The following is a 15,096-nucleotide window of genomic DNA, read 5'->3' as shown; positions in this document are numbered from 1 at the left end:
AAGAGTGTGTAGTGTCCTCTGACTGAGGGGCTTAGTGGAGGTCAAGAATATTGATCAATCGGAAGTAAAGATCGTAGACCAATGCAGGTTGGGAAATAAGAAAAAAAGAAAGAAAGAAGCCAAGCGAGAAGCGGATGATAAACGAGCTAAGTCACCTCTCGCTTGACTTGCGAATGATGCAGGGGAGAAAAGAGGAAAGATGAAGAAGAGCTGAGAGGGGAGGAGGACGAGGAGGAGGACGGTGGGCAACCAAAACAAGGCGATAAGCAAAAAGCGGGCGAGATCGCGATAACCCATACGTCGTAATCTGGTGGTCGATGTCTGTGATTGGCTGAGTGGATGTAGTGGGAGGCTGGGAGGGGGCTGGTAGTAATCTATTCGGAAGGTATGATTGGCGGACGGAACCTGTTCCTGCATGAAATCCGGATCTGAATACAGCCTTACGGTATTTTAGCCCTGTCTCCAACTCCCAGCCACAATCGACACTGACCTGTCTCACTCCAGTCAGCTCGTCCTGACCACCTCGAACAGACGAAGCCTATTCTCTGTAATAAGGAATTTATATCCGTAGCAGACTATGATTATCATTCAATGATTCTGACTCGGGATTGCATGGAGTGCAGAGAGAGGGAGATTGTTCCAGATGCTGACGATCATCGGCCAGACTGAGACAGCAATAATACCTAATACCTGACTGTTCCCAAGTCCCACATGAGTTCTCCACAATGATCGCCTTGCAGCCTTGGGCACATAAATCTCTTAATCTAGACAACAACAGTCCTAACCACAAAGCTATTGTTACTCGGCCAGACTCTCAGTCTCTCTTGTTATACAGAGCTCATAAACGAGAAGATCAAAGATACGAGTCCAGCCCGGTCATCTTCCGAATACCCTCATATGTCAATATCGCAAGCTGACGGACGCAATTAGAACCAGAATCTTGCTGCCTGTCTCCAACTCCATCCCACAGCCACAACACAGTGGATGCAACTCGGCACGTTAAGCACAGAAATTATATTGCCTGATCAGTGTCTGCTCCGCTATCCTTAAACATGCGGGGCCGGTTGGGTAGGAGTCAGCTTGAATCGAGCCTTGTTCTCCATCGGGCCATGCTTGGCCGTTGCGTCACTTGTTTTGCAGAGTCTACATAGTGCTTAGGTCTGACTCGTCGTATGGACTACGCCATGAAAAGATATCGAGTAAGAGGTGTAGTCTTGACCGGAAGCGTCATCGAAATTTGTAGAGATGAGGTAGGTCAATTCTGGAGCCATCCATTTCTAATTGCTATTTTGGGACTGAAAAGTCTCTCCTGTCGACTATGAACGCCTCCTGGTTGACCGTGTTGGAGTATGTGTGGAATGCTATGTGCCGTGCTTAATCCGCATGGACAGGGGAGCATGCCTTGTTCCTTTATGTAAGGGATATGTCAAATGCACTGTGCAGGGAGCACAACAGACCCTACGGGAATTAATCTTAACCGTACCTCCTGCTACGAGATCGTGGACAAGTAATCTGTCAACTGGGATGCTGCTACTTTGCACTTTAACCATGTGAAATAGGGTGATAAGAATATAAACTAAGTTAAACTGAAGAGTATCAAGAATTTAGGCAGATAATTAAACCGTCAGAACATGTGCACTGCCCCTGAAACAAGTACGTATATCACTTGCTTCTTTTGACATCCCGCTGTGCCACAGCCAATGTGGATATAATTGCTTTTTCTTCACCGATCTATGGGTATTTCAGTGAATAGTTTTGAGCAATGGCTTTTTCTGGGTTTATTATCAAGTTCATAGACTCTGCATGCCCCTTGTGCTTCTTGGTGGCTTCCCAAAGCCGGGGCTCATGATTTCCATCATGAAACGATCAACTGCAGTTCTGGGACGATGAGATTGATGGATTGACTGCACAATTGCCTCGGAAAAAATAATGATGGAACTGAAGCCGTGGTGGTAAATAGAATCAGCTTAGAGTAATAGCACTACGCTTGCTTGTACTGATAGGTCATACAGTCACCAGCAAATAATAGCAAGACAGGGCACTCAGAAAGGAAAAGAGAAGCGGCAAGGCACAAACGCCTGGCGGAAATGAGACAGAGGAGCTGGCCATAACCTGCGAACTAGCTGTAGCTAAATCGCTGCTCCTTCTGGTGATCCCTTTCATTCTTTTCATTCTCTGCCATCTCAGCAACACCATAAACGGCTCCCAGGCCCCAAACTCCGGCCATGTCGCATCCACGATCTGAATCTGAGTATCCTCGTGGCACTGCCAGAGCAGAAAGTCGCTCAGTCGATACACCCCCGACGATCGGACCACGAGATCCACAGGCGGATTATCTGCCGTGTCCATCTTGTCCGAGAGCGATTGCGCCGTGATGACTGTTTGAGGATACTCCTCCACGCACCGTCGCATGGCTCTTGTCATCTCGTCGCGCGACGTGTACGCCACACATAAGTTCAATATGACTTTCCCTTTCCGAGTCGCCTCAACCGCCTTCTCGATTGCATCCCGAGTCTGTTCGTCCAACATCTCTAAGCGGCCCAACACCCGAATCGAAAGGGCGAACTGCTCCACCAATCCGCCGGGAGCAGAATATATGGCGATTTGCTCTCGGAATAGAGCCATGATCGTCTCGACTTGCTCTCTCGGCCGCTGGAAGTTTTCGATGCTGAACGCATATAGCGTGATTACCTTGATCCCGGCGACACAGCAGGCTTCCAGGACCTTCAGCCGTCAGTCAGTCAGTCCGGTTCTTCCACCGTAGATCTAGGTATCGGTTCCTGCACGTTACGTTTTTCAAGGCTGCCGCCCCGAGTTCATGACCTTGCCCAATTGGCATACCGTGCGCTCGCGCGAATCGCCGATTCCCGTCCATGATGAATGCGATGTGTTGGGGGATCGGACCTTGTCGGGCAATGTTCATCAATAGGCCTCGAGTCCAGTTCGAGTTCAGCGCCTTCTTCATCATGGGTGTCATATACATCGTTGCGGCAGAGCAGTTTTCTGGCACTCTTGCTGCTTGAAAGGACTGAAAACGCTAGAAATTGTGCTGGTGTGTTTAGAATAAAAGCCACTGCGGAGGAAGCAGATTATTGTGCCTCTGCTCTCTACAAGTATGCTAGTATGGTAATGCTATTCTACAGGTCAACTGGAATACAGAAACCAGAAAAAGCAATATGAAGCCATCCCGTCCCCTGAGTCTCCGAATTAGACCTGTCCAATGCAGACGCGTCAGGAGCAGACTTTTTGACCATAGGTGCACTATCCTTTTCACTCCGCAGCTAGACACGCTTGTCTGCAGGTTGGACATCTTTTTAGCTCGGTGGAAAAACCACAGGTCTTCACCTTAATAGCTCCAGGTGGCGCCTGACTCGGAGCTAGAGCATGATCCTCTATTTATTGACGATCATCATGATCGTCCTGTCACACCACTTATGCAGCCATAATCCATCTACTCCGTCCTATGTACATTCAGCACTCTCCAGAGTCAAAGCTGTGATCAGCGCTTCTGAATCCCCCTCGTTTTGAGACCACCTCATACTACTGGAATCTAGATCGCTGGATGGACAGAAATTGTCGCTCATCACACTGAGTTGTTCAACCAACGATGTCTATTCAAATAGTCCTGTGCACTAATTACATAGCTGCAAAATTAAATTATGTAGCGAGGAATCCGAATATCCACAATTCCGACGACATTCTGCAAGCCTTCAGCCTCACTAGCATCTTGACGAACCCGACCAACTTAATTGTTCTCGCAGTTTTCGGCAAATTTCCGGAAATAGGTCGGGACCTTCTCCTCCCACAAGGCCGGGTTCGAGAAGAAGTCATACTGGGTTTGACAGTTCGTCGTCAGAACGGGCCAGAGGCTCAAGGCGTTGTTCAGGAAGACCTTCCACGCGCTGTCCTTTACACACTTCGCCAGGGATTGCAGCTCGGACGCATTCATGGTGCACAGGTCGCGCTCTCCGGCTTTGCATTGCGTCCGGGCCAGGTCGGCAATGCTGTCAACCCCGCTGATGTAGTTGTTGTTCAAATGCTGAGTGCCCATGTTGGGGGATTCGGCTTCAATCACGGAAGTGCCGAAGTTGCGCAGTTTGGGCTCGTACTCGGATAGCTTGACTTTGCAGCCTTTGCTGCAGATCTCCTGCTGGGCGTGGCCGAGGAATCTCTCGACGTCGACGCCTTGGATGACGGATTGGAGGTTCCAGCAGGCCGTGGAGGGGAGGCTGGCGGCTGATGCGAGGCCAGCGCTCATGGTGAGGGTGACGAGGGCGGGGACGAAGAAACGCATGATGATGATAATGGTCTGGCAACTTTTGCAATGCAAATGCAGAATGTGTTGATGGGGATGGAGATGCACTGCTGCGGTGGTCCACGGGGGAAGGGAGGATGTATTTATATTTGCTCTCTAGAAGCTAGGAAGGTCTATTAATCTTCACATCGATTCCAAGTTGGGAGCAAATAGCACCACCATCAAGGTGCGCAAGCCACATAGTGACATGTACCGGCTCTCACATAGATCGACATCTACTATTGAAGGCAAACGACGCTTTGATGGGAGAATAACAGACATATGCGCCGTATGCCACATTTATTAAACTGGTGTCTTTCGAACCAGATAGATCAGCTGAGTCTAGCAATAATTGCTTTTTATTTCCTGAGCTGGCTCATTGTCCGTGCAAGCCACATTGTGGAGTATTGACTGTGCTCGTCTTACTGCTGTGGCAGTTCGGGAGTTCAACTATGTGTAGAATGCAGCTACTCGGCGGGAAGCACCACCTTTAAGAAGTTTGACTCACTAGCTCTGTAATCCACCTTTAAGCTTCCTTGGATGGCATCTGAATAGAGTCAGTCTGCTCGTGTCCTAAATCGTTGCGCTGAATCGTTCATTTTCTAGCAAGTGGTCTGGAGCTATAGATCTTCGTGTAGGGTCTCCATTCGTCACCTTGTCACCAGAATATGAGTAGGCAGTATCCACTTGGTTCGAAGCTTCAAAGAATTAAGAGTCTTCCAATACTTGTGTTTATCCGTAGAGATGGCATTAGGCCTGTGTTATTGAAATTAGGGCTCGGTTGATGCCTCAGGCAGAAACAGAATATAAAATACCGGAGATGTATTGATACGCCGTCCAATACACAATGAATACGGATAAAATACTAGTGGTATCTGCCAATCAGCGTTGCGATAGAACTTTTTTTGATGTGATAAAAAACTTCAAGATCATCACCAGCTTTCAACCACCACAGCTTTACCACCCCGCACCAGTCGCTAACGAACGAGGATTCTCAACTCCACTTGATAACCCGATATTGACTCCGATCGATAATCGATTAATTAGACAACGGAAGCAGCCATGGCTGCCCCCGTCCTCCCCCTGCAGCAGGTCAAGCTGCCTGCACTGCCGTCGACCCGCTTGACGCCCGAGCAGCAATACTGGAAGACTTTCAAGAATCCGCTCCTCATCCCCTCTCCCGCCAACGGTCCCATCAATCTCATCACGCAGCCCGGCGCCCCCTCGTCCGCCTCTGCCTTCCCGTCCCTCACACAGCCGCCCGACGTCTTCACCGTGACGACCGGCGCCCGCGTGCAGATCTACTCCATCCGCACCCGCAAACTCCTCCGCACAATCACTCGCTTCGACGATACCGTGCGCGGCACCGACGTGCGGCCCGACGGCCGGGTGGTGGTGGCAGGTGACGACACGGGCACGGTGCAGGTCTTCGACGTCGCGTCGCGGGCGATCCTGAAGACGTGGAAGGACCACCGGCAGCCGGTGTGGGTGACCAAGTTCTCACCGAGCGATCCGACCTCGGTGCTGAGCGCCAGCGACGACCGGACGGTGCGGCTGTGGGATCTGCCGAGCGAGAGCAGCGCACGGACCTTCCTTGGGCATACGGACTATGTGCGCACGGGGGCGTACATGCCAGGCTCGCTGGCGGCGTCTGGGCTGGTGGTGTCGGGGAGTTACGACCGGACGGTGCGGCTGTGGGATCCGCGGGTGGAGAACCGGGCGGCGATGACGTTCAAGATGGCGGCGCCGATTGAGAGCGTGTTGCCCATGCCGACGGGGACGACGCTGCTGGCCTCGGCGGAGAACAAGATTGCCGTGCTGGATATCGTGGCGGGGAAGCCGCTGCATATGATCCAGAGCCACCAGAAGACGGTGACGGCGCTGGCGTTGGCGTCGAACGGGGAGAGGCTGCTCAGTGGTGCGTTGGACGGGCACATGAAGGTGTTTGAGACGACCGGGTGGAACGTTGTTTCGGGCTCCAAGTTCCCGTCTCCGATCCTGTCGCTGCGCGTGATTACATCTGGTGTCGCGCGGGAGGACAAGCACATCGCCGTCGGCATGCAGTCGGGACTGTTATCGATCAAGACCCGGCTGTCGGGCCAGCAGAAGATCCGGGAGCGCGAACGACGCAAGGAGATGCAGGCGTTGCTGGAGGGCAAGCTGGAGGAGCACGACCGGAAGGTTGCGAAGCAGCAGAAGCAGCGCGGATCGGGCTGGGAGAAGCGGCTGCGCGGACAGGATTTCATCGGCGAAGGCGTGGACATCGTGATCGAAGGGCAGGACAAGAAGAAGCGCAAGAAGGAGCAGACGTGGGAGTACGACCTGCGCAAGGCGCGGTACTCGGCGGCGCTGGATCAGGTGCTGGCGTCGAGCGACAAGACGGCGCAGCTGACGCTGTTCACGGCGCTGCGGCACCGCTCCGCGCTGCGGGCCGCGTTGCAGGGCCGCGACGAGGAGACGCTGCAGCCGGTGCTGCAGTGGGTGCACAAGAACATTACGGAGCCGCGGCTGGTGACGCTGTGCGTGGAGGTCGCCATGAACGTGCTGGACATCTACTCAGGGAACCTGGGACAGTCGGCGCAGATCGACAAGATGGTGGACCGGCTGCATCGGCGGGTGCGCGAGGAGGTGGAAATGGCGCACCAGGCGTGTCAGACCAAGGGGATGCTGGATATGTTACAGGCAGTTTAGCAGCACTTTCTTCACCGAAGGTCAAAAAGCAGGACGGCAAAAAGCATGTTAGATCTACTAGACTTGTTACATTACGGATACCTGGATGGAGTTGGGTGAATGCATCTTTCTTTTATTTTCATCTTTCTTAAACCTGTCTCCTACTCAATATGATATCCGCCGCCCGCTCGGCCATCGCATACAACGTCGCCGTGAGATGCCCACTGACCTGCAGCGGAATCACCGACGCATCGACGACCCTGACGTTCTCCGTACCGTAGACCTTCAGCCGCGAATCGACGACGCCCCCCAGCTCCCGAGCCATCATACTCGCGGTCCCGATGGGGTGGTAATTCGGCCCAACTAATCAATCAGTATTGCACTGTTCTTTCGCTGGTTGCATTGCAAACTCACAAGCCTTTTCAATAAACGCCGTCCATTCTGTATCCGTTGCATTACCCTCCAATGCCCTGCCAGGAATGGGAACTGGGCGCAAACTCTTCGCGGGTGCCTGTTCCCAGAATGACTGCGCCAGCTTCCCTATTGCTATCTCGGTCTGGAGATCAAAGTCCACCTGGAAGAAATTCGGGTCGATGCTCGGGGCGTCGATGTCTTTGTCATCTGTGGACGAGAGGTGTACGCTACCCCGGGAGAAAGGGAGGAGGAGCCAGAAGGCCGAGAGGAGGGTGGTTCCGGAGGCGCTGGTGAGGATTTCTGCGATGGTGACGTTGGACTTGAAGATGAGGGCGTGCTGGAGGGTTAGGATGTGTCTTATCGCGCTGCTGTTGAGGTTGTTGGACGAGGATGAGGCGAGGGATTCAGCCCAAGCTGGGATGGAGGAGAGCGTCGCTCTGTTAATGTCAGCGTGTGTTTGAACGTTAGAAGACAACATACGCAGCTATAGACTCGACGTGCTCGCCAAAGAGCTGCGACGCCGTTACAAACGTGGCATACGGCGCGGTTCCCGAGACGTTGAGACTGCCCGTGTACAGCAGCGGCACATTCGGCTGGTCCTGCAGGTTCTCTCCCACCCCAGGGAGGTCGATTCGCGCCTCTATCCCGAGTCCCCTAAGCCAATCCTTGTCGCCAACACCCGATGCTTCGAGGATGGGAGGCGTCCGCAGCGCCCCAGCTGACAGTATCACTTCTCTGCGGGTCATTGCAGTCTGCATTTGTCCCTGCTCGTCCAGATACTCGACTCCCACCGCCACAAGCCCTCCTCCTCCTAGACTGTTCCCGTCCCCCCAAAGGATTCTTCTGACTGTCCCCCTAACAACCATCAGATTCTCCCTCCCATCAACAGGATAATAAAACGCTTTAGCGGAACTACACCGTACATCCTCCTTACAATCAATCGTCTGCGGCCACACCGAAACCCCTCCAAGCGACCCCCCATTTGGATCTTTGTTCCATCTCACCCCTAAAGCCGCCCACGCATCCCTCACCCTGTCCCAGAATCCTGTCGTTGACAACTGCATCGTGAAACAAACATCCACACTCCCCTTTTTCCCATGAAAAGCAGACACATCATCCGCGCCAGCATCCACCTGCCAGGCCAGCGGCGGACTAAACCTTTCCGTCTGTAGATAATACGGCCCCAGAGCATCCCAATTCCAGCCGTTAGCACCCAGCGCCTCCCACGCATCGATCTCCGGCCTGTCGGCGCGCAGGTACGTCATCCCGTTGATCATGCTCGTGCCGCCTAGGATGCGCCCTGCGGTGTAGGAGAGGGTGCGGTTGAGGGCGTGGGACTGGGGAGTGGAGGGGTAGGCCCAGTCTATCTCTGTGTGTGCGTTGCGGAGCCATTGCGTCGGATTGGTGACGTTGGGGTTGGTGCGGGTGTCTTTGCCGGGGTCCAGGACGAGGACGGTGGTGGTGGGAGTTGAGGAGAGGCGGTTGGCGAGGAGGAGGCCGGTTGTGCCGCCGCCGATGATGATGTAGTCTGCTTCAGCTGTGGCTGTCGCTGTGGCTGTCGATGTGGAGATGATGAAGAAGAAGCTGCTGGACAGAAAGAGATGCTGGAGTTTCATGGTGATGGTGATGGTATTACCCCGTACGGGAGAGATGAGGATGGACTGGGATGGGGATTCCCCGCATCGACGGCTGCTGCTACTTGTATATAAGGTAACATCTGTGAGAATAGTTTAGGCCGTGTGGAGTAATTGATTGACATGTAAGGCTTACTATGTAGTAGCATATGCATGACTCTGGATTTTCCACCACTAGCTTTTAGTTAGGGTGTAAGCATTGCTTATGCATCAGCCCTAGTCTTGTATGTAGCCAGCTTACTGGATTACTCGTGCACGCATTGCAGTGAGTCCATCCTTATTCTACATAATGTATCAGCTAGTGCGGCAGAAGGCGAGCCAGAAAAGACATGCCTATATATTCGCTCTCATACCGGGGAGGCAAAATCCGGCCCATTTACTAAGGCCAGTCCTTCATCGAAGCCATACGCCCCTTTGCTGTGGATGCACACCTGGTCGGACAGGGCAACCTCAGTCGTTCCACGCTCACCATATCCAGCAAAACTGCACACTCAGGCGTTGTAGTTGTTGTAGCCCCGCTGGCAGGATGTGCTCGATACCTTGAGGCCGTCGAGGTACCCCAAAACTGTAATTTCTCCCTTCCATCGGTTCGTTCTATACTATCTCTAGATCGACCGGCGCCGCCGCAGGAACGATAATGACAGGATCATTCCCAGGCTCCCGTACAGTCCAGCTTCCCGTAGCTGGGATTGTGACAGTAGTAGCTAGATGATCCTCCCGAGTTCCCCAAACCCACCAGTCGAGCTTGGTTCCCTTGAAGAGACACCGTATGACCTCGCCAACTTGGGCCTCCCCGCCATCGCTGCTCTCGATGTCCGTGAGCAATTCATACCGAACGGTGTGAGACCACGTTTCTCCCGGATGCAGACAAGCAAAGCCCTCATGGCGGCCTGGAGAGACTTGAATATCAGGATCATCGCAAAATGTATTGCCGCCACTGCAACTGAATCCTTCCATATCTACCCACCGATCCCGCCACACCCAGAGGCGTGTTTTCAGTCCCGCAGTATTGAAAGTGACTGGTCTACCACCGCCGCCACTTATTGGTTCGTACGTGACATGGAGCGTCGCAGTCACACGATCATCCTGTAAAGCGACCTGGTCCTGTGGATGGCATTCTATCCTTGCGATCAGAACAGGACAGGATTCCTCCGCTCTGATGAGATGGTGGAATGAATGTTAGCGTGTATTCAAGAGAGGTTCACCGGCACGCGGCATACCGGGATAACGCGGATCGGTTCGACGCGGACCGATGGGTGACCGAGGGAGTCGGGAATCGGCACCGGAGCGTGTATGTGCCTTTTGCGGCGGGGGCGCGTGGCTGCATAGGGTTCAACGTGGCTTTGCAGGAAGTGAAGGTTGCGTTGGCTGAGCTGGTCTATCGGTACGATTTTGTGAATGCGACGGACGAGGCCATCGAGTATGATCCGGACTTCATTGTGATACGGCCGTTGAACTTCTACGTCAGGGCCATTCGGCGGTCTAGCTGGCCGGCAAGATCTAGTGCTTAAAATGTTGTAATATACATACAATCATAGTTATCTCTTGAACCCTCCTCATGCAGCGGCCGTAGCGGCAATGAACAGCCGCTCCCATTTCATACCGAATGTCGCGAGCAGAGTGATCGCACCAGCCACAATGCAGAGGATATAAGTCCGATCAATGGCCGTAACGATCGCAGAGAGAACTTTGCTCTTGGTGGCCGGGTCCAAGTCCTGTACGAAGGTCGAGCCAGTTCCGGAAATGGCATCAATGATGGTCGAACGGGCCTCGTGTGGGAGAACCCATGAGATTCCTAGAGTGTAAACCCATGAGTTCACAGCTCCGTAATGTGGAGGGAAAGAGTGACTTACGCTTCGCAGCCTCATTGACAAAGACGCACTGTGCTATGACCAAGGCAAAAGCCAATCCATTCAGCTGTGCAGTGGTGGTGAACGCAACGGCGGCCGGAACCTTTTCGGGCTTGACTTTCGCCTGCGCCACGGCATGACCCAGTTGGAGATACATTCCCGCTCCCAGACCGATCAGCGCACTATATCCGTAGGTCGCTCCCGCGCTGCTGTGAGGATGGATTGTGTACATCAGCGCGGAGCCCACCAGACACAAAACTCCTCCCATGATGTACCAGGGGATGTAGTACCCCAACCGGGAGGTGAGGAATCCGCCTCCGACGCAACTGAACACGAGCAGGCAGACAAACGGGAGTAGCCGGACGCCCGACTGGAGCGACTCGTCCGACGCAGTGAACTGGAAGTACAGGGGGATGATGTACGTGGGGACAGTCACGCAGACTCCCGTGCAGCAACCGCAGATAAAGAGAAGAGTCAGGAGCGGCTTGCGCCAGGAGACCAGTTCCACGGGGAAGAGGCGTGTTTCTTCGGTGGTGAAAATGCAGAAGGTTTGCTGGACTCCAAAGACAATGAACAACACTCCGCCGAGCACGAGCGCGACGATGATGCCTGGTGCGTCCCAGGGATACATGGCGCCGGCGAAGTTGACACCGATGACTCCCGCCGCTAAGGCACCCATGAGGATGAGCGTGCCCACAAGATCCATCCGCTTCAGCCGCTCGATAACAGGGGTCACCACGGGCTGCGGGTGCAGCGAAGGCAGCAAGAAGATGTACACCGGGGTGAACAGGCCGCCGACACAAAGATTGATGTAGAACGACCACCGCCAGCCCGCAGAACTATCGGTAAACGCGCCGCCGATTATGGGACCGAGGACGGTGCCCGCGCCCCAGGTCAGACCCATCGCACTGACGTACATCGGACGTTCTTGCATCGACGTCAAGCGAGGGAGGAAATTCATGACGCCGACGTACTGGCCCACGCCGCCCACGCCGCAGATCACACGGCCCCCGATGAGCATGTTCATCGACTGCGCCGCTCCGCAGATGGCGGAGCCGGCCATGAACACCGCAATGGAGAAAATATACATCCACTTGATGTTGAACTGGTTGAAGATCTGGAGCCAAGTAAGGACGGTCGCGCTGGAGGCCATCACGAATGCGACGCCGGACCAGGCCAGCTTGTCAACTCCGTTCAGCGATTTGATGATGGCAGGTTGGATGTTGGCGACGATGGTATTGTCGAGGGCAAAGAGGAACGTCGAGCTGTAGATGGCCAGAACGACCGTCACCCATAGGAAGCCGTGGACATTGCGCGGACTCGTTGAAATCTCCTTGCTCTGATCGCTTTCCGAACAGCTACTCTCTTGCTTTTCTGCGTCTTTTGCGGTGGCCGAGTTTGACGGCCGCGTCTCCGTCTCTGTGAGATCAGCCATTGTTGGAGAAAGTATGGCCTGGAGAAACACTGAACGATGTCCTAGTCTCGAGAGTAATGGATTGCACAGAATAGCTCGTTGCAGGAGGAAGAATCCTGACTTAACTTGAGATAAAGAAGCGACACACCGCGTCTCCAGACGTCAACTACGCTGACAAATGTCATGGAACGCTGAAGCTTGGATTAGAAATCACATTCAGACCAAGAAGATAGGGAGATTCAATGCAATCGACTGATTCCATTCTCAAGTGACGATGTTCGGGTGCTTGACGGGGGATTAGGGCTGGAGTTGGAATCGCCGAAAGGGGTAAAAAGGGTGCTTATATAGGAAGGCTGCTTAGAAGGAACAACACAGCAAGCATGAGATGGGATCCACCATTTCTTGGTTCCCCCCTTGATTTTATGGATTGACTACTTTGATGATTATTAAGGACATTTGTTTCCTGTCTCCTGCTCCTTTGTTCTCAGCAGCAAGAGAGACCAAAACGTCCCGATGAGTGCTGACTAAGAACCCCCCGAGATCGGGCTGTTTTCCTTGCCCTCAAATGTCTGTCTGGTGATGGTCACTCCACGAAGTCAGGTCATTCTCGACTTCCATTTTATTCAATTGATAGAACTCGGTCAACATGATCATAGACGAGGAATTCCTTCTCTTTGTCAAATTCTTCTCCCACTCTCTTGGTCACCTGAGAGCAGGTAGTGCTCCGAGACTGTACGACTGACCAGCTATCATGGTTGACAACTTGATTCGCAACCTGGAGATCACTCTCCTGATCCTGGAAGATGCATATTCTTCGCGCGAGGAGATGCCCTTCTGGGCCACCAAATTATTGACGCCGACTTTCATGGCCGTCGCCATCCTCACCACCATTCCTTCCCCAGGTTCCACGCGGGTCATCGTCGGAATGACAGCCTTCACCAGTCTATGGCTGTATGTGCTCACCCACTGGGTATCCGGTCCAGCTTTTTTCATGGATGCGATCTTCATGATCTCAATCACGGTGCGCTGGATGCTAATGTTCCTGACTGGAACTCCCGAAATCGACTACTACCAGAACAGCAAAACAGCGACGAAGCTTGGCAGCACCAGCGCGGACGGAGGAATCCTACACGGATCAGAGTTCCTGAATAAAGTCAAATGGAGCGTGGAGTTGTGGTCCTGTTGGCGCGGCCAGGGTTGGAATTTCGCTGACCAGCATCTCCGACGAGGCGCGGAGCAGACTCAATCTCGGTGGTATGTCTGTTTCCGGGAGTGTTTTTCAAAGTGCAGCTTCTGATAGAGCTTGGTAGGGATTTCTTGATTGCAAACGCAGGTAGAATCCTTCTGAACCAGTACATCTCCGACGTGGTGCGCAAGTACGCATTCTGCGCGTTCTGGCCGGCTCACCACGCAAACGTGGCAAGTGTGGATTTTCGCGCATTGCCCATACTACACCGACATCTACTCGTTGGGGCTCAATTGGTTCGAGACAGCCTCATGCTGGACAGCGAATATCGCAAGGCTTCCCTGCTCTTCGTCGGACTGTATCTGTCCACGCCGGATCGCTGGCCAGGCCTCTTCGGCAGCCCGGTCGACCTATTCACTGTTCGGAATTTCTGGGGGAGAGTCTGGCATCAGGTGTTCCGGCACATGTTCACAAGGGCTGGCGAGGTGGTGGCTAGAGCCCTGGGTGCGGAGAAAGGGACTCTGGTCTATAAGTATACGAAGCTGTACGTGGGATTCTTGGTATCCGGAGTCCAGCATTACGCGTGTCCACTGTTAATTCCATCTTTGCGCTATGGCTGGGGCATGTTTTGGCAGATGCCAGCGTACGCTGCCATAATTACCCTGGAGGATCTGATCAAACACTATGGCAGGAAAGCTGGGGTGCAAGATAACGGTGAGTTTTCTCCTGGTTGCGTCTCTTTTTGGTTATTTTCGACCATATTGCTAAGTGGCTCCCGCAACAGGTTTTGTCAGAGGCCTAGGATATATCTGGACGGCATACTGGATGACCTTGATTTACGCCCTACCTGTTGGTTATGTGTCGGACATTGGGGGGTTTGTAGGTGTGTGCGCAGCCTAAATCCTTTTCCAATGCCACGCAAGCATCGATAGCTATGTTCTGTGTAGTTTCACGAGAGTTTCCACATCCTCTAGTAAATGTACGTTAGAGTTGCCGAGTTTTAAACATTGTTGTGTCTCCTGGGGTTTGGAAACCGATATCGAGCAATCGAGGTGAATGAAGGGTCTAGTAAGGCCTACCATAAAAAGGCGCTTCAGACGGTTTACAGTTCGACGCTGTAGAGCACTCTGATCCTAGTCAATAAGCCAATGAGTCCAGTAGAGTTGAATATTGCTCTTCAAGTATTCGTAATGCTACGTAATGCCTGCGCTGGTTCCTTATCTCTGACGAAAACCAGCAGAAACTTTCTTCATGTAGCTGTACTAGGAATTGAGAAGACATGATACTCTGTATGTCCTACGATGAAAATCAATACTTAGAATTACCAACGCAATCATGGCTGATTAAGGATTATCTTGCTTCTGACCAGTTGACTAGCGGAGGGAATATAAACTCGAGAGCAGGCCTGGCCTTCATATTACGTATCTTCCTTACAGCCAGACATTCTCACCAGACCACCGAGCATGCGAAATAGTAGTAAAGTTACAAATAAAAACAATCCCTGACATAATACAAACGATATTCGCTTAGCCAAAAGTACGTCGTTGCTGATCCTCGGGGAGTAATATCTAGCCCTGCCAGGTAAAACAACCCGAGTCTTCCTTGTGACGCCGACATTGCATGCTTGCACCGGT

At 53.0% G+C, this 15,096-nt stretch overlaps 7 protein-coding genes across 7 annotated transcripts; 3 read left to right on the top strand and 4 right to left on the bottom strand.

Moving 5' to 3' along the window:
• Positions 1 to 2,004: 2,004 nt before the first annotated feature.
• Positions 2,005 to 2,875, bottom strand: Aud_000298 (undecaprenyl diphosphate synthase family protein; the record flags this gene model as incomplete). Its single annotated transcript, XM_043285813.1, has 2 exons — positions 2,005 to 2,724; positions 2,792 to 2,875. The coding sequence occupies 2 exons, from the start codon at positions 2,873 to 2,875 to the stop codon at positions 2,005 to 2,007; spliced, it is 804 nt and encodes a 267-aa protein (XP_043141748.1).
• An 870-nt stretch (positions 2,876 to 3,745) lies between these two features.
• On the bottom strand, positions 3,746 to 4,294 carry Aud_000297 (uncharacterized protein; the record flags this gene model as incomplete). The annotated part of the gene is made up of 1 exon (XM_043285812.1): positions 3,746 to 4,294. The coding sequence occupies one exon, from the start codon at positions 4,292 to 4,294 to the stop codon at positions 3,746 to 3,748; it is 549 nt and encodes a 182-aa protein (XP_043141747.1).
• Positions 4,295 to 5,356: 1,062 nt separating this feature from the next.
• Positions 5,357 to 6,985, top strand: Aud_000296 (snoRNA-binding rRNA-processing protein UTP15; the record flags this gene model as incomplete). Its single annotated transcript, XM_043285811.1, has 1 exon — positions 5,357 to 6,985. One exon carries the CDS (start codon positions 5,357 to 5,359, stop codon positions 6,983 to 6,985), a length of 1,629 nt encoding a protein of 542 aa, XP_043141746.1.
• Positions 6,986 to 7,112: 127 nt separating this feature from the next.
• On the bottom strand, positions 7,113 to 8,994 carry Aud_000295 (GMC family oxidoreductase; the record flags this gene model as incomplete). Its single annotated transcript, XM_043285810.1, has 3 exons — positions 7,113 to 7,327; positions 7,379 to 7,815; positions 7,859 to 8,994. The coding sequence occupies 3 exons, from the start codon at positions 8,992 to 8,994 to the stop codon at positions 7,113 to 7,115; spliced, it is 1,788 nt and encodes a 595-aa protein (XP_043141745.1).
• A 726-nt stretch (positions 8,995 to 9,720) lies between these two features.
• On the top strand, positions 9,721 to 10,523 carry Aud_000294 (uncharacterized protein; the record flags this gene model as incomplete). Its single annotated transcript, XM_043285809.1, has 2 exons — positions 9,721 to 10,100; positions 10,196 to 10,523. The coding sequence occupies 2 exons, from the start codon at positions 9,721 to 9,723 to the stop codon at positions 10,521 to 10,523; spliced, it is 708 nt and encodes a 235-aa protein (XP_043141744.1).
• Positions 10,524 to 10,568: 45 nt separating this feature from the next.
• Positions 10,569 to 12,297, bottom strand: Aud_000293 (uncharacterized protein; the record flags this gene model as incomplete). The annotated part of the gene is made up of 2 exons (XM_043285808.1): positions 10,569 to 10,807; positions 10,866 to 12,297. The coding sequence occupies 2 exons, from the start codon at positions 12,295 to 12,297 to the stop codon at positions 10,569 to 10,571; spliced, it is 1,671 nt and encodes a 556-aa protein (XP_043141743.1).
• Positions 12,298 to 13,027: 730 nt separating this feature from the next.
• Positions 13,028 to 14,362, top strand: Aud_000292 (putative toxin biosynthesis protein (GliH); the record flags this gene model as incomplete). Its single annotated transcript, XM_043285807.1, has 3 exons — positions 13,028 to 13,530; positions 13,587 to 14,176; positions 14,247 to 14,362. The coding sequence occupies 3 exons, from the start codon at positions 13,028 to 13,030 to the stop codon at positions 14,360 to 14,362; spliced, it is 1,209 nt and encodes a 402-aa protein (XP_043141742.1).
• Between the last annotated feature and the right edge of the window lie 734 nt (positions 14,363 to 15,096).

This window comes from Aspergillus udagawae (assembly GCF_001078395.1).
Source record: "Aspergillus udagawae IFM 46973 DNA, scaffold_1, whole genome shotgun sequence".
NCBI lineage: Eukaryota > Fungi > Ascomycota > Eurotiomycetes > Eurotiales > Aspergillaceae > Aspergillus > Aspergillus udagawae.
Note: the sequence above shows the minus strand (reverse complement) of the source record. Positions and strands in the feature narration are given on the sequence as shown.